This window comes from Microtus ochrogaster, linkage group LG1 (genome assembly GCF_000317375.1).
Source record: "Microtus ochrogaster isolate Prairie Vole_2 linkage group LG1, MicOch1.0, whole genome shotgun sequence".
Taxonomy (NCBI): domain Eukaryota; kingdom Metazoa; phylum Chordata; class Mammalia; order Rodentia; family Cricetidae; genus Microtus; species Microtus ochrogaster.
In genome coordinates, this window is record NC_022027.1 from 45,884,667 (window position 1) to 45,908,301 (window position 23,635).

The 23,635-nt window shown below is 47.4% G+C and overlaps 1 protein-coding gene across 2 annotated transcripts in view; it reads left to right on the forward strand.

The window, feature by feature from the left end:
* Shroom3 (shroom family member 3) overlaps positions 1-23,635 on the forward strand; it is a 291,035-nt gene that overhangs the window by 228,592 nt on the left and 38,808 nt on the right. For both annotated transcript variants that reach the window (XM_026785145.1, XM_013350909.2), the window contains one exon: positions 17,075-17,206. In XM_026785145.1, the coding sequence (XP_026640946.1) occupies positions 17,075-17,206 (132 nt within the window). The remainder of the gene's footprint in view (positions 1-17,074; positions 17,207-23,635) is intronic.

A 23,635-nucleotide genomic window follows, 5' to 3' on the forward strand; every position in this document is an offset into this window, starting at 1 on the left:
TAGACCGCCTTGCCTTTCTTAATGTTTCTGGATTGGTCCCTAGCGGGGAGGCCCCAAAGTACTTGGAGGGGCGCGCGTGCCCCTCCCCCACCGACTCCAGCGCCGAGGCAATGATTTCCAGGAGGGTGTTCCGCTGTCAGGTTGCATGGAAATGAAATTGCACCTGACGTTTGCTTTGCTCTGTGTTGCCAGAGAGCTAGCTAAAACTTCCTCGCCGTGGGGGCGGGGTGTAGTCTTCTCTTTTTTTAAAGCCTTTGGCGTTATCCCCCAGCCCCCACCCACCCAATCTTAGTGTTGCCGCACACAGATGTAGGACACGTTGCTTTCGGCTGAGCACCACATCCGTGTAATTCCCATGGGGAGATTGTTGTGAGCTATCTGGGTGCGTGGGCTTTTTCTATTCTCTAATAGTTTTTAAAGGCTAGTGGGATTACAGCCCCATTGAAAACACCTTCTCTCCAAGTAATTTAATCAGAAGCTGGCCTAGATTTCAATTAATTTCAGGGCCTCCTTTAGAAAAGTACTTTTTCCTGTGCTATGTTTCTCTCTCATCACAGAAGTCTTCCCTCTTTTAGGATTTCTTTTTCCAGTCTTTAAAAGCGTTCTATGATTGTTGTGAAGAAGGAGATGGAGGGAGAAAGAAGCAAATGCAAAGTTTGTTTCCTAAGACCTGGTTTTTTATAGCCACCTAATCAGTTGAGATCTTCAGAGCTGCAGAATTTTACCTCCCATTCCTAATCTGTTTAGAAACAAAAAGTAGGAATTGACAAGGAAATAAAATTTACTTAAAATGCTGTAACCAACAGTAACTCGTGCACATAGTGTCCAGGTTGAAATGGAGTTTATTGTGGCAATTTCTCTTGAATCAACTTCCCACATCTGCCCCTGGCAAATGGCTTCTGTTTGTACAGCCTGTTTTGTAAATACATCCCTTCACCAATACGGCAAAATGCCAAACACATGCCCTTTCCAGAGCTTGTAGCTAGGCTCATAAAGTTAATATTTTTATTGGTTTCTTCATCAGGACTTCCTTACTAAACCCTTGATAAAACCCTAGAGAAGGTTACCAAGGGATGCTGTAGAGAATTTACTTCCCTGGAGACATTAAGAATAGGATAAACATCCATCTGCCTAGGATGGCTTCAGTGTGGTACGGTCTGAATAAGACAGGTCACTCACCTCTCCCAAACTCACGGTTGAAGAATTCTAAGCAAATTTCCATTTGCAGTGACCTGGGAACAAAGGACACTGAGCCAAAAATACTTGAGCCTAGCTGAGGTGATGCCATTTTCTGAAACAAGGCTATTTTGCTGAGAATGATTTTAGATCATGCTGAGACTTCCCAAGGCTTTTCCGTGGTGTCCAGAAAGTCCACCAACGATTTGATTCTAAAGAGTTGTAGGTTGAATAAGGAGTCAACTCTGTGGTTTCAAGGAAGGATTGATCTATGGGAAAGAAGTTTTTCCTTAAATGCAGGAAGAGTACGTGTCATTTTGTGAACCTCTAAGGAAGACATGGCCGGCATCATTCTTATTCTCCCCACCTCACCCTACCCCCCCTTCCTTCCCCCCTCCCTTCCTGTTATCTATGTTGGCCTTGGATCCTGGCCTCAAAGCCATGCTCTTTCCTCAGCTTTCCAGTAGCTGGGAGTTGGTACAGCTGAACACCCAATGCCGGTTGCGCAGTCTTCATTTTTAAGTCAGTTATTCTTTATATGACTTACATCTGGCTACAGTTTTAAGTTAACAGTTTTGACCAATGTGTTAAAGTTGCACATACTTTGTGGGGTGTCGTGTGATATTTTGATACTTGTATATACTGTATAATGTTCAAATCTATTCAGAAAATTATTATTTCCTTGTAGTTAAAATTTTAAGCCGGGTGGTGGTGAGACACGCTTTAATCTCAGTGCTCAGGAGGCAGAGGCAAGCTGATCTACAGAGTGGAGTTCCAGGGCAGCCAGGGATATATGCAGAGAACCACCCCCCCCCCCAAAAAAAATTAAAACACCACCATTTCCTTCTCAAAATTTATTCCTGCTTTGCATGTTCACGTGGCGCTCATGGTACATTAACCAAAACCAAGTGGGCCTGTAATGAGTGTTGGGGGACCCCAGCAGTGTTTTGGCTTTGTTGGTTCCTCCCAGAAGGTAGAATTTCATGACTCTCTGCTCCCTGCGCCTCCCTGTTTGACAGAAGTGTGTAATTCTAACCACTGTGTGACCTCAGCTGCAATGACACCTTCCTCCCTTTCCTGAGTATCACTTGTCCAGGAGCTGCCCTAGTCTTCCTGGAAGGTCACAGAAGGGCTCAGGATCTGGGAGAGGTCAGAGCAAAAAGAAGCAGAGCAGTGTTTCGCCTTCCTGAGGGAGCAGCACCCCACCCCCACCCCACCACTCCACTGCCTTCTGTTTGTTGTCGGGTTTTTTTTTTTTCCTTGTGTGCCCCAAACTAGTTTTCTTAGGCTATCATAACATCAAATAAGATTAGGAACAGAGGACATTTGTTTATTTAGCTAACATTTACCATGTGGGAGGCATCCTAGAAATTGGCGATGGGCTCCCTGCCTTCAGGGATACTCATCATATAGGAAAAATAAAACATGTTAATAAGTTACTGACGCCCTATGGGAGTAGAGTTCAGGGGTTAAGAACATAAGTTGTAAAGTTAAATATATACCAACCTGTGACCCAATATATTCATGCCCAGGTATTTATTCAAGATAGGTGAAAAAAATGTCTATTAAAAAAAAAGTCTTGTTTAACAGTATCCATAGCGACTTGACCATGGTTGTCTACAACTGGAAATAATCATTTCTCCATAAACAAGAAGGCAGATACACTGTGGCACACCCGCACAATGGAGTACTACTCAGCAAGCAACAGAAATGAGCGGCGGCTGCTCAGCTCTTGACGAATCTCGGAAGCTTTGTGCTGACTGAAGTCAGTTTATACATCAGCTTATTTGCCTGCTGTATTGTGACTTGAAACCTGAGCCTTTCGCGTCCGGGACAAGCACTCTACCCCCGCTGTTGCTAGTCCTAACCACCGAACTCATTAGTTACAGTAGAAGTCTGTGGTTGCCCAGGAGATGGACTGGAAGGAGAACTTTCGGTGCTGATGGGAGGGTTTGTGTCCTCTTCTCAGAATCACATAGATGTTGGCGGTTACTGAACCCTGTCGAACTGGACATAGCATTAGGGAAACCAGGAGGGGGACTCCCTCCCTCCACCCCTGCCTTTAAGGGTGTCTGACGTTACTTTGGGCAAGTTATGATTTGCCTGGGGATATTGGACAGTACCTGCGCATGTCTTTAGGTGGTGGAGGACAGAGCTAGGTAATGGTTAAAAGTAGCTTGGTCTGAGCTCAGTGCCTTGTTCATCTGTCGGTGCGCTGTGGTGAATGTGTGATTTAAAGTAAGAGTGACTTGAAAACCACTTCATTGTCTTGGGGTAGGAAGGTTTTGTGGCAAAGTCCCTGCCATCCCCTGCATGATATGTCTCTCATTTTAGTGACAGTCTCTTTTTGCCTCTGTTGGGGATGCCACTGCAACGTTCTTGCCTTTCTGACCAGCAGATCACAGGGATCCACCCCTAACCAAGATGCTATTTGTAATTGATAGCCAGTGGCAAAGAGAAAATTCATTTTGAAGTGTCACTGGGTATATCAGCCACACACCAGGTGGACCCCATGTCTAGGAATTGTTGGCCAAACCAGAACAAACTTCATGCTTTTGGGGGGGTTTGTTTTTTTGTCTCAGTTTTGGTGAGTTTTGTTTTGTTTTTGAACTTTTGGTGTTTCTCTGGGTTGTCCTGGGACTCAGTCTGTAGACCAGGCTAGCCTTGAACCAAGGGGTTCATTGAATGCTTGTGATTGATGGCGTGCACCACCACCATCCATTGGAAAATTTTCTTAATAAAATGGGAAAAAAAGATAACAGGGATTTGTCTTTAAAGTTACATCAACGAGAAGAAGTGTCTGTTAGGCAAACCCCACTTTTGAAGACTGGTTTCATGATAGTAATTCAAGGTGAATTCCTTCTGGGTTGAGGCTCAAACGCATCTTCCCAGAAGCGCCTTCCATGATCTTTTAGAAATGCAGGTGGAAAAAGGAAGTTTCTAGGCACTGTATCAAATTGATACTTTGTTTCATTTTTTTATCCTGGTCTACAGAGCAGGTTCCAGGACAACCAGAGCTACACTAACCCTGAGGTGGTGGCACAGGCTTTTAATCACACATTCAGAGGCAGAGGCAGGAGGATCTCTGTGAGTTTGAGGTCAGCCTGGTCTACAGAGCAAGTTCCAGGATAACCAGGGCTACATAGGATGGCTTATTTAACTTGAATTTTCAGTGAAAAAGCTTTTGAAGAAGGACAACAGTTAACCTATTGAGTTTCCATTGTTTCTTTGAATCCAAGTGTTTGGGAAAGATGGTCACTGCTTTGCCAACTCCAGAGAGGCATTTTGTTATTGGATCGGTTTAACTCATTTAATAAACATTTCTCAAACATGGCCTGGGAAGTCACCAGGCCCCAGGAACACTGGTGAATAGCTGGGCATTGTGCTGTGGGGCTTGTAGCTATTCTGAGCCGGGTTTGATCACGGGTCTGGTTCTGTGGGGCTGTTTCTCCGAATCGAGAGCATTGTCTTGGGAGAGTCTAGTTTTTCACGTATTGTGTTTTGTTTACAAAAGCCTCCGGCTAACACTGAAGAGTTAAGATCCTGGTCGTGTTATTTCTTCAAACATTGGCTCTCACTCTGGTATTCCTTTATTATTCCTTACTAAAAATAGCCACAAAACAGTCTTGCATAAAGGCAACTGTGCAAACAGAACAGTCTAGGCTTGAATCCGAGCAGGGATGCCTCCTGGTGGCTGGGGAACCCATTTCCACCTCCACTTCTGCATGTGTGAAGCTGAGATGGTGATGTCCAGAAAGAAGCTGTGGTGAGGATTGACTGGCAGCAGCATACATGTCAGAATCACCAGGCAGCCACCTGGCGGGCGTTAACTGCTAGCCTCTCCTTGCCAATGCTCAGTTACTAAGGCTCAGCCCGTTTGAAACTGCCGTTCTCTTGACCAATTTCATCTTCCTCGCATTCTTCTAAGGTAGGCGGTATTATTTCCCTTTAAAAGTGAGGAAACCCAAGACACAGAAGAGATCTAATAGCTTGTAGAGTGCATGGAGGTGTCGGGGTTAGAGCCAAACCCACCCTTTCCCTTAGCTGATGAAGTTTGTAAGAGACATTGGCTTGCTTTCCCATTAAGGCAGTATTTTTGAGATTCAGTTATCCCAGGAAGAGAGTAACATCAATAATAGATGACCCCTGTGTTAACCTTACGTCCTGCTTGCGGATGAACACGGAGGAGGAGAAACTGTCTGAGTCCCCATTGTTGGTTCTCTCTCTCTCTCTCTCTCTCTCTCTCTCTCTCTCTCTCTCTCTCTCTCTGTCTGTCTTGGAGACAGTCTCGGTGTACAGTCTCCATCCTCCTGTCTCATCCTCTCAAGTGCTGGGACTACAGATGTGCCCCACCACACCTGGCTCTGTGAGCTCTGAACCCCCTAAGGATCTTCCCCCAGGTTGCGGGGGAAAGGGTTAGGTTCCTTCTTCAATCCCTGTTGTCTGTCTGTGAGAGACTCTGATGGTGTTCCCCACACTTTAGCAGAGGAACTCCAGCAGCTTAGGAACTAAAATCGTTGGGATTCGGCCTGGACTTTGTGACAGCTGTGGAGGGATTGACGTTAGAGACCACAATCAGTTCTCATTCTGCAGAAGAATGGGACGGCAAGTCACGTTCCTCAGTGTTGTGGTAGGAGGAGCAGCCAGCTAGCGACATGATATTCTTGTAAAGCACTTATTTCCATTGACATCTCCTTGGCTTCCAGAGGGTAAAGAACCTTGACCTAAAACCTCAGATAAAAGTAAATCAGTAGTAGGTTGAAAACTCTGCTGATGAAGACTAGGGGAAGATGTAGATCAATACCATGGAGACATCTCCTAGTTACTGCTGCTGTGATGAACACTGGCCAAAACCAGCTGGAAAGGGAAGTCCTGATCACAGTCCATTATCGAGGAAGTCAGGGCAGGAACCGTGGAGGAAGGCTGCTTACTGGCTTGCTCTCTGTGGCTTGCTCAGCTTGCTTTCTTACACATCCCCAGGATCATCTGCCCAGGAGTGGCCCCTCCCACAACAGGCTAGACCTGCCCACATCTATCCTCCATCATGGATGTGTCCCAGAGACGTGACCACAGGCCATGAAATCTGACAGAGGCATTTCCTCGGTTAAGGTTCCTTCTTCCTTGGCGATGCTACTTTGTGTTAGATTGACAAAAAAACTAACCAGCACCGAACGGAACTGTTACCACCCCTCCACACACACACCCTGATTGTGGAGTTAGATACACGGAATTACTGTTTCTCCTTCATAAGGTGGAGTTCCCTGGATATCTGGAATCACAGGGCCACTTCCTCAACCACCTAAGAGGTCTCCACAGAAGCCACCAGAATGCAGAGTGGGTAGCTCTGGTCACAGACACGCTGGGCAAAAGCTGAGTGTTGAAGGGAGGGACCCTTTGCAAAGTGTAGTCTGTGGCTCCCTATTGGCAAGAATGTCACCGTGTGCCATCTCTGGCAGTCCGAATGAGCTCTATTGTCTCGGTGCAGGTGATTTCAATCAACTGGCCAGCAAAGTGTAAGACACCAAACTCTGAAAGGAAAACTAGAAGTGTTGAAGAAGACCCGATAGGATTAGCAGCATCCTGGCTGCCCCGACAGCCCTGAGGCCTTGTGCCAGCAGGCAGCTTAGCTGTGGGCAGCCCCTGATCCAGCTTCTTACAGTAGGCATGATTGCAGTTAGGAGAATGTAAGATGTGAGTCCCTCCAGCCTCTTTGCCATCGCCTCGGGCCTTTCCTCTAACATTCAGCCCTTTGTGTTGGTTCCCATGGTTACCTCCTCACCACCAGCAGCTGGAATGTGTGGTGTGAGGGAGCTGTCTCCCCTACGGAGCCAGGTCCTGCTGGGGCGGAGGCCAGTGCTCCACAGCTGGATTCGTGAAGTGGGGTCACAGTCCAGTACCTCCCCTTTGTCCCGGACTCTGTACTTTTCCCATACCTGACACCTCAGGGTTGCAGAGGGAGGAGCCCCATGGGCTGATGGACAGCTCCCAGGGTGTTTCTTGCCCCAGCCCTGCCTGGCTCTACTGTCACTGACATGTCTGACTTTAGTCTAGGGTGATGCCTTCTGTGTGTTAGTGCCTAGAAAGCACTGTTCTGCCCAGCCAATCTTTTCCCTGACTGCTTTCTTGTGGACTTTTACCCCAAAACTGTCTGTTAGTTGACCCTGATAAGACCAGGAACTGGTGGTATCAAAGGCAGATTTTGCTTCCAACCTGGAAGACCAGGCAGGTAGGTCCTGGAAACCCACAAGACTGTGGCAACTGGCAGCCACAAGTGGCAACAAAACTAGCCAAGGGCATGCCCCTAAGCTCTCTCGGAACCCTGTTCGGAAGGTTCTTCTGCCGCTTGTCTTGGAGCCCAGTGTTGTCTCCTGTTGGAGGTTAGGCTGTCTGGTGGTAAGGGGAGGAAAGTGGTCCCTACCACATCTGCTCTGCTGAGGAAGGTGCCCCTGGAGGAACCCTCAGGCTCACCTAGAACGAGACAATCTTCTAGAGAACCTTCCACCCTAGAGATACCTAAAGGAGCCCTTAGGCGGTGGCCCTGGGGCAGAGGGTGGCCCCGGGGGAGAGAGTGGCCAAGGCATCCTTGGAGGCTTACTGTAGCTGAGGTTTTCTGCCTTACCATCCCAGCCCATGTCACACTATCCACAGTAATGAAAGGACAAGCAGACATACTGCAGACACGGTCCCACCTCAGCATGTCTGCTGTACACTGGTCAGCTCTCTACACTCTGGCTGCATATTGACTCTTCTCCTGCCCCACCAGTGCTTCTTCTACAGAATTAAAGCTTAGCAGGGGAGAGAAGTGTGCCCAGGAGAAGCCTGGCCAATAGCAAGGTGGGGAACCTTTAGGCTTGCTAATTTCCGATATTGAAATAACGTGGGATGCTTATTCCTGTCCAGAAAATGGAATGAATCTTGGAAACAGATGCATTTGCCGTGGGCTTAAGAACTGTGCATGTGAACTCCTTCCTAAAGCCCAGTAATCCTCTTGGGCAAAGTGAGGATTAGACTCCACTGCAAACTAGGCAGTGAGTTTGCTTTTGCTGCGATTCCTCGCCGATGCCGAATTTAGCAAGGGGTCTATTTCCTCTCAATGAATGACAAACTCCATTAACATGTAAAAGTTTTTATTATTTTATGTGTGTGTGTATGTGTGCATGTGTCTGAGTGTAGGTATGTACACCACATTGCAAACTATTAGATACATATTTGCTGGGTATTGTGGCTAGAAAGGAAAAGAACCCCAGGTAGGATTAAGACTTTTACATGGTGGTCAAGATCATAGACCTTGCCGTCAGCCAGCCTCGAGTTCTAACACAAGGAGTGATAAAGACAGCTGTCGTGTCTTGAAGGATGGCTGAATATGCTAGGAAGAGTATAGTGCCTGGCTTGTCTCAAAGCACACATAAAGTAGTTACAGCTTCTGCGACAGTTGCTTTGCCACATTCTCCATGTGACGGGTGGGTGCGGTCATCTACATAGACAGCCAGGAGCAGGCTCGCCCACGATCCCCTGCACTGTATTTCCACAGCACTCATTGGGCTTCTAAGTGAATAATTGAAGAATTGTTTGCACAGAGGGGTCATATCTGTTTGCTTCCATTGCAAGTATAATACCTGTTTCAATATACATTCTGTGGTTGACCCTTTGTGGCCGAATGGATGCTTGGACCAGGCAGCCAGGCTCTTGTCTCAGAATGAACCAGCTGTCTTACTACATGTTGGGTTATTTTCAGCGATGTGCCTAGTGTTAGGAAGTATTATAAGGGCAGGAATGCAACCTGGGTGCCGAGGGTAGGAGTGAGGGAGCCCTTTTGGTGCTGGCTTTAGTTTTCCAAGTGTAGGAACATTTGGCCTTGGGAGATAGAAGCCCCATTTGAAAATTCCCCTTTCTCCTCCCCGAGTTTTCTCTGCAGAGAAGCTTTGGGTTATTAACCCCCTTCACAGGACTTTTAGGGGTGTCATGTTCAAAGGCAGCCTAAGCTAGGAGATTCCAAGGTGAAATGCATGGAAACGAGCTAAGGACCCAGCTACGCCAGCTGCATAGCCTACAAGGTGTGATCTCGAGCGAGTGTCTGCTCCTCCACCATGTTGTGGCTGGGGATCAGTAAGTCCTGCTGCGCGAGGCCCAATAGGAGGAGGTTTGGAAAACCGCTTCCTGCGCTGTGTTGGTATCCATGTAAGTATGCAGAGCTTGCTGCAGAGACTCTAGAGTGTCCCAGCCACTGGTAGAGAGTAAAGGCTGGAGAAGGAAGGCCTTCATTTTCTCAGGAGGCTTTCCCCCTCCCCCAGAAGCCCTGCTTCATTTCCACGTATTTTCAGTGGTTATTGAATCTTCTGAAGTCACTGTCCCCCTTGGGGTGCTGTAGGAAGTGGGTGAGAGCCTGAAGAAGTGAGGTCCAGTAAGAGGTCAGCAGCCCTTTGGGGACGTGCCCTTGAAAGACATAGTGGGACCAAAGCCCCTTTCTTTCTCTTTTTTTCCCTCTCCCTTGCTGTCCTTGGACTGGGGTGTTTTACAGTACCACGTGTTGCTGCTGTGGCATGCTCTGGGAGACATGAACCAAACAACAGAGCCAAACCTGTGAGCCAAAATAAAGCCTTTTAAAACTGCAGGCTGATTACCTCGGCTGTAGTGACGGAAGGCTAACACGCCGTGCACCTGACACACGTGGGTCTCCAAAGGTAGTCTTTGTGGGCAGGTGTTAGTCAAAGCACTTGATGCGGCTAAGACTTAATATTTCCGCTCAGAGGCTGTAGTCCTCCCTGTTTTGTAGGGGAGGGCAGTGAGACACTAAGGCAAGCGTCCAGCCCCAGGGCAAAGACCTACCGGGTTAGAGAGCCAGACTGAGGACCCAAGCAGCTGGCTCTGGAGTCCTGATTGTACACACACACACACACACACACACACACACACACACACACACTCTACCCAGGGTTGTTCCAGGTCCTAGGTTCTGAGTATTTGAAGCTAAAAGGTTCAGACCCTAGCAGAGGTCTCATCAATTTAATTGTAAGCCCCTGAGCAGGGGCCCTTGGTTGTCTTCAGCCTTTGCTTAAGTAAGGCTTGGTGTGCCAGAGGCCTTGCTGAATAGAAAGAGTGAAGCCAAGGGCTTGAGAGGTGACCCATTGGTAAAGGTGCCTGTTGCCAAGCTCGATGACCTGAGTTCAAATCCCTGGACCCACATGGTAGCAGGAAATAGTAGACTCCCACAAGTTGCCCTCTGATCTCATCACACATCACCCACACCGTGGGACACAGTCATGTGCGCGCACACACACACACACACAAACACACTTCAGAAAAGAAAGATTGAAGCAGATTGATAGTTTTAGGAGGTTAAAAGATTGGGCTGGTCGTTTGATTTTTTTTTTCCCTTGTTCATCTCTTTGCCATCTTTATACAAGGTTGACATCTAGAAACGGATAAGCTTATAGATGAGAAATGCTAAATGCCAAGGATATCGATTGTAGGCGTGGGTCAGGGCAGTCAGAGAAAGCAGCCCAAGCAAGTGCGAGTGGACCCAGGCCTGAGGGATTATGTGTGGCCCTGCTGTCACTAACCAAGCCTTGGGAGCTGGGTGGGTGAGCAGAAAGATACGGACTTTTTAAGAGCATGCCAGCACCATGCCTGTGATTAAAAGTGCCCAGATAGACCACAGCCAGCATACAGTCAAGGGGGTGCAGGCTGAGCTGCCTGGATCCTAAGGAATGATTCGAAAAGCAAAAAGGAGAGTAGCGGAGAGACAGTGACCCAGAGGGTTAAGCCTCAAATAGATGAGTAGCCAAGGGTCAGTAGTAAGAGCAAGGGGGCCTTTGGAGAAAGGGCAGTGCATTGAGAATGTCTTGGGAACTTTTGACCTGTGGTCACATGGTTAGTAGCCAGAAACTGACGAGTAGCTATGTTTAAGAACAGAAGTCTGTAAAGGCCAGAAGTTTCCTTAAAGCGTCTTTGAGGCAGGCATATTGTCATGAAGCAAGTATGCATACCCACCCAGCATAAACCCAGAGGAAATTCTCTGGGTTCTGAGGACAGACGTAGCCCTGCATAAACATACACGGCCCACTTAATTACGAAAAGCTTTCTGGTTGCTCCCAAACAAAGATAACAAACTGCACCGAAGCATGCCAGCCTTGTGTCAAAGGTTTGGGCCAGTTTCCAGCCATGCCCCTGCTCTCTCAAAGCCTGCGCCAAAAGTTAGGGCTCATGGCCTAAGTAGAAATTGACAAAAGAAAGGAAGAGCCTGCCTGTCCCAAAAAAATGTCACAAACAAGCAATGCCTTAGAGGCACAGCGCAGAACCACATTTGGGAAGTCCAGAGGCATCAACAGAGGCCTCCTACCTGGCTCTTACCGCTCATCTTGGGTGGTGCTGGTTCAGAAGAACATAGTGAAGGGCAGAGCAGGAGGACCTGAGTGGGGTCAGGGTTTGGTGATATTCAAAATTCAAAAGGTCGAAGGATGGCCAGGAGTCGGCTCCTTGAGTCTGGTTTAGGAGCCTTTCCTGAATGCACCATAGAAATCAGGAGACGGCACTGTCCACTCTGTTTAAAGGTGATGCTGGCTACTGCATAGACACTAGATTAGAGGGGCAGTGGTGGGGGTAGAGGGGCAGTGGTGGGGGTGGGGGAAGTGGCTGGTTTTACCAGGTAAATGGAGCCTGTCCTTTGGTTGTAATGGTCCATGTCCCGAGGCATGAATCTTCCTTTTGCCACTGTTTTTCCCATTTAAGGACGAAATAGGAAAACTAAACTCAGTGGGCCTGGAGAGGCCATTGGAATAGGCTCAGGTCCCTGTGTCCTCTGCAGCCTCCGCCATCCTCCTGTAGTTTTTACAGTGTTCAAACAGCCATGGGAACAGAATGATCCGGAACCTTATCTTGTATTGGCCGAAACTCGGTCTAGAAAGTAGTTAATGGATGCTATTAAAATACCTCACAGTAAAGCAGTCATTGTGTGATCAGGAGTTAGGGGTATTAAGGGGCAGAATGTACCCATCTTAGGGAGTAGAAAGAGATGGGTGGTTGACCTGCATCTCCTGTTTCTGAAGTATGAGGAAGAAGGATGTTATGACGGCTCACTGCCGTTGTAGATCACAATAGGTTTTAGCCCCGCTCATCCTTCTCCGGTTGGCTTAGCTCCTACTTTATCACTCACGGGTGGTTGTGATACTGTGATGCTGAGACCAGAGGATAGGAAGAGACAGCAAACATTCGACAGTCCCCAGAAGTATCTGACTCATTAGTGCGCAGCACACTAACTTGGGTTGGGTTACAGGATGGTGAATGTTTAGCGGTTCTTCGTCCACCCAACAAATATCAGCTGATTGTACCAGCATTCCTCACAGGGCTACTTGTCTTAGATGTACGCACTACCGTCAAAGAGGGACCTACAAAAGCAGGCAGGTGGAAACCCTGTAATCATTCCCGACCTGCACATCCACGGGCTAGCCTGCTGCTCTGTGCTTTGGGAGGGGAGGGGACTCAGCCCACTTTACCCCCACTGTGTGGGTGGGGAAAGGCATCTTGCAGGAAGTGGTTATCCAAGCTGAAGGAGGAAGGGGAGGCACCAGCCAGTGGGGAATTGGCTTTCAGGGACATAGGCGGGAGAGGCGGGACAGCCACATGGCTTCTTTCAGTACTTTCACTTGAAGATGTTTTGCTGATTCCAGGAGCTTCTACAGTGTATTTTAAGTAAAAATATTTCCATCTGATAACTTTAAATTAGTGGGCTTATCACCATTCTCATCTAAGTTAGTAATCTGAAGGCCTAAAAATCGGTGGCATAAACAAAGTTTTGAAACTGCTGCGTTGATAGGAGGGAAAGTGAGTACTTGTCTGGGGTTTTACTCTGCAGTGAGTATAATTCTGTGTGTGGTCTGAGCCAAGACACGCAGCTTCTGGGTCTTAGTGTATTCTGGAAAATGAGTCTTAGAAGAAAAAATCACCTCGCTCATTGTTTCTTTCATACGGGGTTTTGGTAATAACTCGACACCATATGGGGAAAGATGCACACCCCTTTGTAGGAAAGACTTGGGTCAGTCTGCCTGAGGCCTGTGGTACCCCCTTAGGAGATCAAAGTGCCTGCAGACGTCAGTTACTGCAGTGGGTGGAGCCAGCAGAGAAGTCTGCCAGGGGTGGGGAGGCTGGCCATTGTGGAGACAGCATGAGGTTAAAGCCCAGACAGAGGCTCACTGTGCTGCTAAGTGGGTCCATGTACAGATAAGACAGAGAGACACAAAATGATAAATCCGGGGTGTTGAGTTGATAGGCCTCCCAAAGTTCATTCCAGAACTAACTATCTACCATCTAGAGTCACTGTAGAATTCCTTTTCATTAGAACATATGAATTTAAAACTGTTTGTTGTCTAGATTATCCCAGAAGAGTTTAAGGCAGGAGTGTGGGTGCAGGCAAATGCTTCCTGTACCTTCTAGTCTGATTTCTGATGGTGTCTCCAGCTCACCCACTCTTCTTCTTGGACCTCCCTGTCCGGTCCCCTGCACCAGCCTAGGGCAGAAGTGTGAGGCTTAGCCGGTAGGCTGCTGTGGCATCACCTGGGATTGCAGTCACACGCTCAGATGGCTTCCTTAGCCTTGCACCCAGCTGCCCTGGTCCTCTGAGATGACAAGTGGCTGTAGTGCCATGGCTTCGGAGGGCAGTGCTGAGATGCTGGTCTCACCCCAGAAAAATCCTCAAAGATGAGATGCTCACATGTGCCCCAGGCTTGCGTCTTTCTCACATTGGCTTGTTCTTCTTGCCCAGCCATGGCCTGCAACACCCATAACCTGTGGCTCTGTCCCTCTACGTGTGTCTAGGATGGGGAATGGGAGAAAGAACAAAGAGCAGCACTTCGGAGGCTCGGCCACTGTACAGAAAGGACTGAGCCAATGTCTGCGGTTTGAGTAAAAAATGAGGAAGTTATTAAATGCCACAAAGGCTTTCTGAAAGGCCTGCCTGTGGTTGTTTTTCTTCAGTAGAAGAGACTAAGGTCTAGGGGACACCTGGAAAGGACAAGGCTAAACCTTTGTGGCAGGGTGGATGATGTCAGTGGGTGGTCTTGAAGGGTGCTTTGTGTTTGAAATCACGGGTACTTGTGAGGAGGAGAATAGGGGTGGCTTGCAGGAGTCGAATCTCCCTCCTGTGTCTGTGTCTTGGAAATGGAACTCAGGTCATCAGACCCAGCAGCAAACTCTCCTCCCTCTTGCCCGCTGTCTGTTGGAGTGGCCTTCTGCCTTCATCAAATCTTTACATTAGGGGGTTGAACAGGGAGATCCAAATGTCTGTCTGTCTGGTGTTGCTAGGGTCGTGCGGGAATTTCTGAGTGAGGGCGGCGTGAGTTTTGTAGGAGGTTTTGGCCTGTGAACGCTCACTGGCCAAGGCTCTTCTATCCTCCCTGTAGAAACAAGGCTTTTTTTTTAACTGCAGCTCTTTGTGTAACCATTGAAAGAAGCTCTAAAATGAAGGTATTATATTAAGACAGGAATGAGAACAGTAGGATTATTAGGCACATACCACGCGTGGGCAGTATGCTAGACAGTTTATACATTACCTAGAACTTTTGGAACAACTCTGCAAGACAGGCCTTATAATAATAATGGCTAACTTGCTAAGCGCTTACTATGCCCTGGGGTCTGCTCCAGGTACTTTACCCGTGTTATAGAAGAGTCTCCACACCCTATGCAAAGAGTGGCCCTGTGGTTCCATTTTATTGACTACAGAGCAGAGGCATAGGAAGGACAATGTCACCTAGCTGGTCAGGGCTCATGTTCCAGAAATGTGTTTTTAGCCCTTGTGTACAGTCCCTTATTTTGTCTCTCCTACAGCTGAGGAGCCTGAGGCCCAGAGTTCCCTGGCCCAGTGCCATTAATGTCCTAGGTGACTTAACCTCAAGCAGGCCTCAAAGGTCAAGTTTAGAATTCTATTGACTAAATAGAAAGAAGTGAGATTACAGAGACGTAACAAAGTGTGGGATCCCTTCAGCGTTACTATAATGGAACACCTAAGGCAGGCTAGCTTGACAGTTTTATTAAGTTCCCAGTTCTGGAGGCTGAAAGTCCAGGTGGGGCAGGCTTCTTGGTTTGGTCTCTGGTGAGAGCCGTCAAGGCTGCACTGTATCCTGTTGGATTGCATCCCGACTGGGAGCACAGATCAAGAGGAAAAGGCTACTATGAAAAATGGGAAGGCAGGCGATGATTCAAGGTTCAGGTTTATCTGTATACAGCCCACTCCTCCAAGGGAGGGCTATTAATGCCCCCACCATACGCTGCCACCTCTTAAAGGTCCTACCACTCTGCAGAGCCCCTAAGTCCTTGGGAGACACCTTCAGAACCGATCCAGGCCACAGCTAAGGTAAACAGAAACATTGCCCCTTAAGAATAGAAAACCTCAGGGCTGGAGAGATAGCTCAGAGGTTGAGAACACTGACTTCCAGACCCAGCACCCACATGGCCTCTCGTGGCTGTCTGTAACTCCAGTTCCTGGGGACCCGGCAGCCATACCCCAAATACCAATGCACATAAAATAAAAATAAATAAATCTAAAAAGAATAGGAAGCTTCAGCTGAGCCCCTGAGCCCCTCCCCAGTACCCTGGAATAAAAAGTTCTTTTTATTTGTCTCAGGGTTTGAGAAAGAACGTTCGTTGACTTCATTCTGTGTTCTGAAAAATAGGAAGCCAGATGGACAGGCTTAATCTCGGCAGCTGCTTGGTAATCCTTGCCTTCTGGCCAAGGCATATGCAGAGGCAGGGCAGCCTGACCGTGCCTCCCATAGGTCCAGCAGTTGGATCTCAGAGGCTGAGAAAAACCCTGGAAGACAAATACCACTGGGAGGAACCCACTTCTGTGGGGATGGCGAGATGGTTCAGTGGGTGAGAGTGTTTGCAGCTCAGACCTGCCAACTGTTGGGTTCCAGGAATCCATATACAAGTCCAGGTGTAAGGGTGCATATCTGTAACCCCATCACGCCTGTGGGGCAGCAACCCGAGGGTCTCTGGGGCTAGGTAGCCTGGAACACACAGCACAATAGGAACAAGAGACCGTGGCAGGCAGGCAGGCAGGCAGGAGTTGTCCTCTGGCCCCGGGTGCCATGGCACTCACGTGCCCACAACACATACAATAATAATATAAAATACAAATGTAAAATTAGTTCAAAGCTTGAAGCAGGGCGAGTGCGATTAAAGAGGCGACTTCGAAGGTGTTTGGAAATTCTAGACCTGAGTCTCTGGAGGGGAAATATGTCTGTTCCCATGGCAGAAGGCTCTGGCAATGCGGGGCTTCACATTCTTCCTGACTCCCTGGCAGTGTGGAGGAGAGGTGTTACAGGGATGGTGTTGAGGCCCGCGGGTGGGAGGCAGGATTGAAAGGGGTGCACAAAAGGCTGGCTTCCCAACCCGATAGAATCTAAACAGTCTGAAATAGTAGTGCCTCGGGCACTGTTATGTTTCCTCCTGATCTGCCACCCACTGATGGGGCACAGGCCATTTCTTGCACTTAGAGATTGTGCTCCTCCTATGGAAACTGAGAAACGACTCTGACTTGGTTTCAGGGAAGCAGTGTGATGATTTGGATCATTGAGTTCAAGTTTCAATTGGTCAGCGTTGAGTCCCAGCAGTTAAGGTGGCTAGGTGTGGCTCGGCAGGAGCCAGCATTTGTTCAGCATTCACAGAGCCCTGAGGTAACCCCGAGGACCGCAGTGCTGGGCCCTGTGCATGCTATGTGAGTGCTCGATCTCTAAATTGCACCAAAGTCCCAGAACTACAAAACATAAAAACTAGTTTCAGAGAAATGTAGAAATATACTTAGCCACAGAGTCATAGGCAGGAAGGGTGGAAGACCCTCTGTAGATTTGTGCTTCTCCCTGTACAGCCGGCCATACTCAGCTCTTCATTATCTTGTTTTTAACAGAGACGTCTGTGCAGACTCGGGCCATGCAGACCCTGGTGCCTCTAACTCCCTCAGCTCAGGGCTGCTCACCGGCGGTCCCCAGCACCGGAAAGCAACATGGTCAGGAGGGGTGAAACTTCGGCTAAAGCAGAGGTAGGTGGCATGGAGTCTGAGGCCGAACACCTCAGGGGAGGGCACTGGGGGCTAAGATGGTCAAAGACACAGGCTGGTGGGAGAGAAAGGGCCGATCAAGGGGATCACATAGGTCAAAGTTCAGAAGGATGATAATCTTGTTTGTTTTAGGCCTGGGGATTGAACCCATGGTCTTGAAGCACAGTAGTAAATGCCCCACCACTGTGCTGTTAGACATTAGAAATCAATTTTGTACTCGTTTAGTGACATATGCCTTTAATCCTAGTACTTGGGAGGGAGGCAGGTGAATCTATGAGTTGAAGGCCAGCCTGGTCTACATAGCAAGTTCTAAGGTAGACAGGGCTAATAGTGAGATCCTGGAGAGAGAGAGAGACAGAGACAGAGAGAGAGACAGAGACAGAGAGACAGAGAGACAGAGACAGAGAGAGACACAGAGAGAGAAATTGAATCTGTGCCAACCTAAATTTGATTGTTTGGATTTTCCATGTTTAAGATACACAAATATGCAATCAAGTGTCTGTTATGTTTGATGTAGTAAAACAAAACTTGTATTTGATATTTACATTGAGAGTCTTTATTATATTCCATTTTAAGAAAGATACTCGAAAGTAGTTTGAACATGCCAGGGGGCCAGAGAAGCTAGCTGCCTGATGAGTGGGGGTAAGCCAGGCCTAGGCTGAGCTTCTCAGAACCATCAGGCAGGCTTGATCCCAGCAACAGGTGGAGGCGGAAGCTCTGAGGCTGTCACCGCTCCAGTTGGTCACCTCATGTCACCTACTGGACTGTGTAGGTGAACCTCATGTCACTGGCGGAGCCTCGAGGTCATGAAGTTGTCATTTGTACAGCAGCTGCTCTCATCTGGGAAGAAAATGATCGAGCTCCTGAACTGAGTCCATGCTGATGGGACCCAAGATGACACAGACTCAAGATGGATTAAGGACGCAGAGTTAATAGCAGACAAGAGTATGGGAAAGGAGAAGGACAGTTCAAGAGTGGTTTCCAGGGACACTACTGTGGAGTGTAGAAGTTAGCTCGATTTGGGAAATAACCAGGCTAGCTAGAAGATAAAACAATTATACTTTTATTTATATAAGGGGAAAACTCACAAAAACAGGAACAAGAAGTCCAAGCTCAGCTGTGCCATGAGGGAACCACACAGAGAGTGCACCCTTTTTTCTCCGGGTCCCAGCCAGCCACACCCTAACTTGGTCCCACCTCTTAAAGATAATTGGTTAACCAAGCTTCCCCCTTTTGTCTAAATAAGAACAATCCAAAACCCAGTACAAAATTATATACAATAGGAATAGATATCAAGTATAGAATTATAACCAACATAAACAATATTAAGCAAGGAACACATGATAAATGTTTTAATAAACATTGTATTCCAAAGAGTCTAAGCCTTGCAACAGAAATAAGCTTGGCTAAATCATAAGAGGAAGGCAACTACAACTGTCTAATCTTCAACCCCATGGAAGGCCTGAGAAGGGAGATATTATTTGAATAGGCAGGAAGTGCAATCAAGCAGTTTCCAAAGCGAGCAGTATATGACAGAGACAACTGGCTGCCTGAGCAATCACCTAAACTCTCATTTGCAATGTTGAAACAACCAACTTTGACTAAGGCCTAGAGTAACTGACAGAGCATTTTCAGAGGCAGGGAATTTTTCAGAATCATCTTACCCTGTTTTGGCAAGGTTTCGCAGTCCTTTCCCTTGTGTCCTGCTTGTCCAGTCTGGATACCATGTTACCATGTATTTTGTCAGTGGTTGAGGCATGGGCAGTTCCTTGCCTAAAGACCAATTGTGCCAAAAAGAAAACAAACTCCAAGTGGACTGTCTTCAGTGCTCAACTTTCTCTCGGTAATAGATTGGTGCTGTCAGGAGCAATCATGTCTCAGGTCAATAGACCTAAGTTGTTTAAATGCCATGTTCTACAGATCCTTGAAGTGGTTGAAGATTACCTACCTAGGCAGAATACGATCTTATGTTTCTAAAGAACCTAATTAATCTGACTATGTGTATAACAAACGTGAACAACTATTGACCTATAATGTTTAATACCTGTATAACTTAAAGACTAAGACCTCATGTCAGAATATTAAATAATCTGTAAGCAAATGTGCAGCAAATGAGAACAATGACCTCGATATAAACAATGTATAAGTATCTTGATCAGAGGTAAGAATAATATATAATGCAACATAAAAATATATCCTAAAAGTTGTATCAGTATATAAAATGTCCTAAACAGAGGTAGGAACATGTATGTATACAGTCTGACAGAATAAGTTTGCATAGGTACACAAATATTGTAAACAGAAATAACAAATATAATTTGAACTTGTACCAGTACACAGGAAACTATACCAATGTAAATTGTCCATAAATAATAGCTTACAAGTGTTCACTCTATTACCCACTACTATTATCCCTTTTTATTTTTTATTTTTGAACCTACATGGTTTTCACCCCAACACCAACCGTCTACCTTATACGAGTAATAATCAACAACTCCTAAACAGTGTTCCCAACCCTGAGGACAAACTTTTTTGGGAGAGGAGACTCGTTCTCCAGAATTGCTTCCTGCTGTCATGGGGGCCAGTGGGGGGGTAGGGGCAGAACTCATTTGTTGGGGTGCCTGCCTAACCTGATGGAGCCTGGGTCTTATCCCGAGCACCATATAAGCTGAGCACGGTGGTGTTTTAAATCCTAGCACCGAGGAGGCGGAGGCAGGAGGATCAGAAGTTCAGAGGCATCCTCCGCCTCATAGAGAACTTGAGGCCAGCCTGAGATACGTGGCACCTATCTTAAACAAAATCAGTCTTGATTCAATTGGGTGTTGCACGTATCTCCACTGTTCTGCATTTGCCCAGACTTGTGTATGTGTGTCCTTTGTCTCCATAACTATAGTTAGAGGGCTTTGTGGTCACGCTTCCTAATTCTCTCCTGTCCCCCAAGGTCACCGGGCTGTGTTAGCTTCTGTTGTAAAACACCTGCCAGAGCAGCCTCAGGAAGAAAAGCTTGTTTTGGCTCACGGTCTGGACGCAGCCCCATGGTGGGGGAGATGGCAGTGAGGGGAGAAGTGAAGGACCCTGCTCAGCTCTCTTCTTTTTTCCTGTTTTCTTTTTTGTTTTTTTTTTTCGAGACAGGTTTTCTCTGTAGCTTTGGAGCCCATCCTGGAACTAGCTCTTGTAGACCAGACTGGCCTTGAACTCACAGAGATCCACCCACCTCAACCTCCAGAGTGCTGGGATTAAAGGCGGGCACCACCACTGCCCAGCTGACCTTGATATTGGGAATGGGCCAGTTACTGTGTAGAATGCCTTCGATTTGGAGGTATCTGTGTTTCTCATGATGAAATCAAGGTTTAGGCATTCGGGGCAGGAACCTCACTCAAACGGTGTGTGTCTTTCCTAGAGCCTTGCATCATGGCTCATGTGATGCTGACGTTTCAACACCGCTGAGGGCAACTTTGGCAACTAGGTCATGGTGAGGTCCCCTCGTTTCTCCACCGTGAGGGGCACTCTTTGTTCCTTTGCAATTCATAATTACATTGGAGAGTAACGTTGAGACTGTGCGTAATGCCGTTTCTCTTCAGGCTTTATTTTCACTACTCTAAAATCTGTTGGTTATTATCTGTGACAATAGGAATGTTCTAGAAGCTATTCCATATTTCCTTCATTCCTTCTACGTCTATTCACTGGAATTCTTCCGCAGGGAAATGCTTCTTTCCCCCTCTCCCGTCTGTTTTTCCAGTGATTGGTTTATCTCACTGAGGACTTCATACTTATTTTATCTCCTAGGTGATAATTCTGCACTTGTGTTATTTATTTTGTTGCTTCAGATTGTCTCGGTGTTGGCTGTTTGAAGTGATTTCCTCCTGGCCCCGGGTCTAAATCCTAGTCTGAACATATAGCGGTGTGAAGTACCGTTATTTTGTTTGTACTGGTACAGAATTCATGATGTACTTATCTGTGGAGTCAAACAGGTGTTGAGGCAAGGAGGCTAGAAGTGGTTATTTCATGGACGTCAATACTGTTATTTTGAAAATTGGAAACTTCTAGGGTCACCTTGTGGACCAAATACAAGAGGTCAGAATTCTATCCAGATCCTACTTCAGTTAGTAACCCAACCTTCCTTCCCCAGTGTGCAACAGCAATCCTGTTCCCCAGTGTGCAACAGTAGAAACCCTATTCCCCAGTGTGTAACAGCAATCCCATTCCCCAGTGCACAACAGTAGAAGCCCTATTCTCCAGTGCGCTACAGTAGAAGCCCTATTCTCCAGTGTGCAACAGTAGGAGCCCTATTCTCCAGTGTGCAACAGCAATCCCATTCCCCAGTGTGCAACAGCAATTCTATTCCACAGTGTGCATTAGCAATCCTATTCTCCAGCGTGCAACAGAAATCCTAGCACTTGGAGGCTGAGCCTGGAGAATTTTGAGTTCAAAGCCACCTCAAGCTACATCCGGAGACTATGTTGCAGGGAGAGCCAGGAGGAAAGTGTTTTTGCATTTGTTTGTTTGCTTGCTTGCTTGCTTGAAGTAGGGTCTTAGTATGTACCCTAGGTCAACTTAGAACTTTAGATCCCCCTGCCTCTGCTGTGATTTCAAGCGTGAGCCACCATACCCAGTGGGAGGAAAGAGAATCTTTATGATCTCACCCATGTTGGCGAAACGTTTCCCTAAAACTCTGTGGAGCTCTGGACTAGGGTAATGAGTTGGTAATGGAGACAGTTACTCTAGCTTACAACCAAGGATTTTCCCACTCCTGTGCCCCCTCGGCCCTTCACCAGCCACCACCGCCATTAGAATAACTATCCGGGATCAAATACTACAAACATTCTCTGTGAGAAAGAACAAACGGCCAGAGTCGGGCTCCCTTTGAGCTCCTGTGCCAGGGCTTCTGCACCTCCTAGTTCTTCAGTGGGGCATCCTGTCCCCAGCTGCCTTCTGCCTGCTCTCCAGATAATGTGTCTCAGAGAAACCCTGGTGAGCCGCTGTAGGAGCTGCCGCTTCAGAAGCCGAAACAGGCACTTCACAAACCGTGTGTCCCTCGGGGAGGAGGCTTCCTGCTTTCGAGCTGGACGCGTTCCATTTCAAAGGGATGTGCTGCTGGCCAAACGCTAGTTTTTCCCAGGAAAAGTACTCAGGGCCACGCGCGGTCTTCTTCCCTCTGTGGCCAGGAGTTGGATTTTAATTGGTCCATTTACATAGGTGACCCGGAGGTAGAGTCCCAGCTCCCTGAGCTTCAATGGTTCCTGCCCTTTAACTGCCGGCTCACCTGCCCGGGTAGGGATCGCTGTGGAGCCCCACCCCTGTGGGCGGAGCTGAAGCCCAGCGGGATGACTTAGCTCTCTGCCCTGCTCCTGAATAGGTACCAGATTGGCCTGGGGTTGCTCTATGGGACAGTTTCTGTTTGCCACAAGGTAAGTGTGAAATGAGATTCAGGGTCTTTCATGGCAGGGTTCTAACTCAAGAGCCTTTTTTTCTGATGTCATTTTGATAGCGTTGTATCTATTTTTTTCTTGCCTCTTTTTTTTTTTTTTAAGTTTTTTGTTGTTCTTTGGTTGGCTAGCTCTTTGGTATTTTGTTTGTTTTTGTTTTATTTTTTCCCCTGAGACTCTGACCAGGTTGACCTGTAACTCACTATGTAGGCCCGGCTGGCCTCAGACTCAGAATAATCATGCTACTTTTAGCTTCTCAAGAATATGTTTTTAAAGAACAATAAGCAACTACATGTTAAGCTTCAGCCTACTTTGCTCATTCTTATCAGACTTACCACAGGCTCCATCCTGTATTCTGGCAGGGCGTCTAACCGGGGATTTCCAGCCTCCCTTATCTACCTAGACTGTCCTTTATCTCATTCAGATCAGCAGGGTTCTGTTCCTCCTTCAAGTCCCCAGCAGCTCCCTGTGGACTTACAGAACTAGCCTCCAGGAGGAGGGGCTGGGCCAGGGGACTAGTTGCTAAGTCCTCTCAATGCTCTGTTGCCAGCCTGTGTGTAAAGGACATTTTTAAATTTCAAATTTCATTTTGCCCTCCTTACTGGTTCTTTGATTTTTCTTTTAAGCTCAAGTTTCCAATCTACAAAACTTTTGTCTTTCCCGATGACAATGTCTGTTTTCTGAAAGTGACCACTTTTGACTTTGGTAGAAGGGCCGGCCTTGTTACTGTGTAGTGCAGGATGGCCCCTTACTGTGTAGTGCAGGATGGCCCCTCACATCGACCCCCCCCCCCCCCCGAGTGCTGCCATTGCAGGTGTGTGCCACCGTACTTTCTCCTTCACGGAGTCTCATGTAACCCAACCTGGCCTCGAACTCAAACTCTGTGTAGCCAGAGTGTGACCATACACCTGTTCCTCTGTCTCTGTCTCCCAAGTGCTGGGATTATGGGAGTGGGCCACCACACTTGAGTGTGACCATGAACACA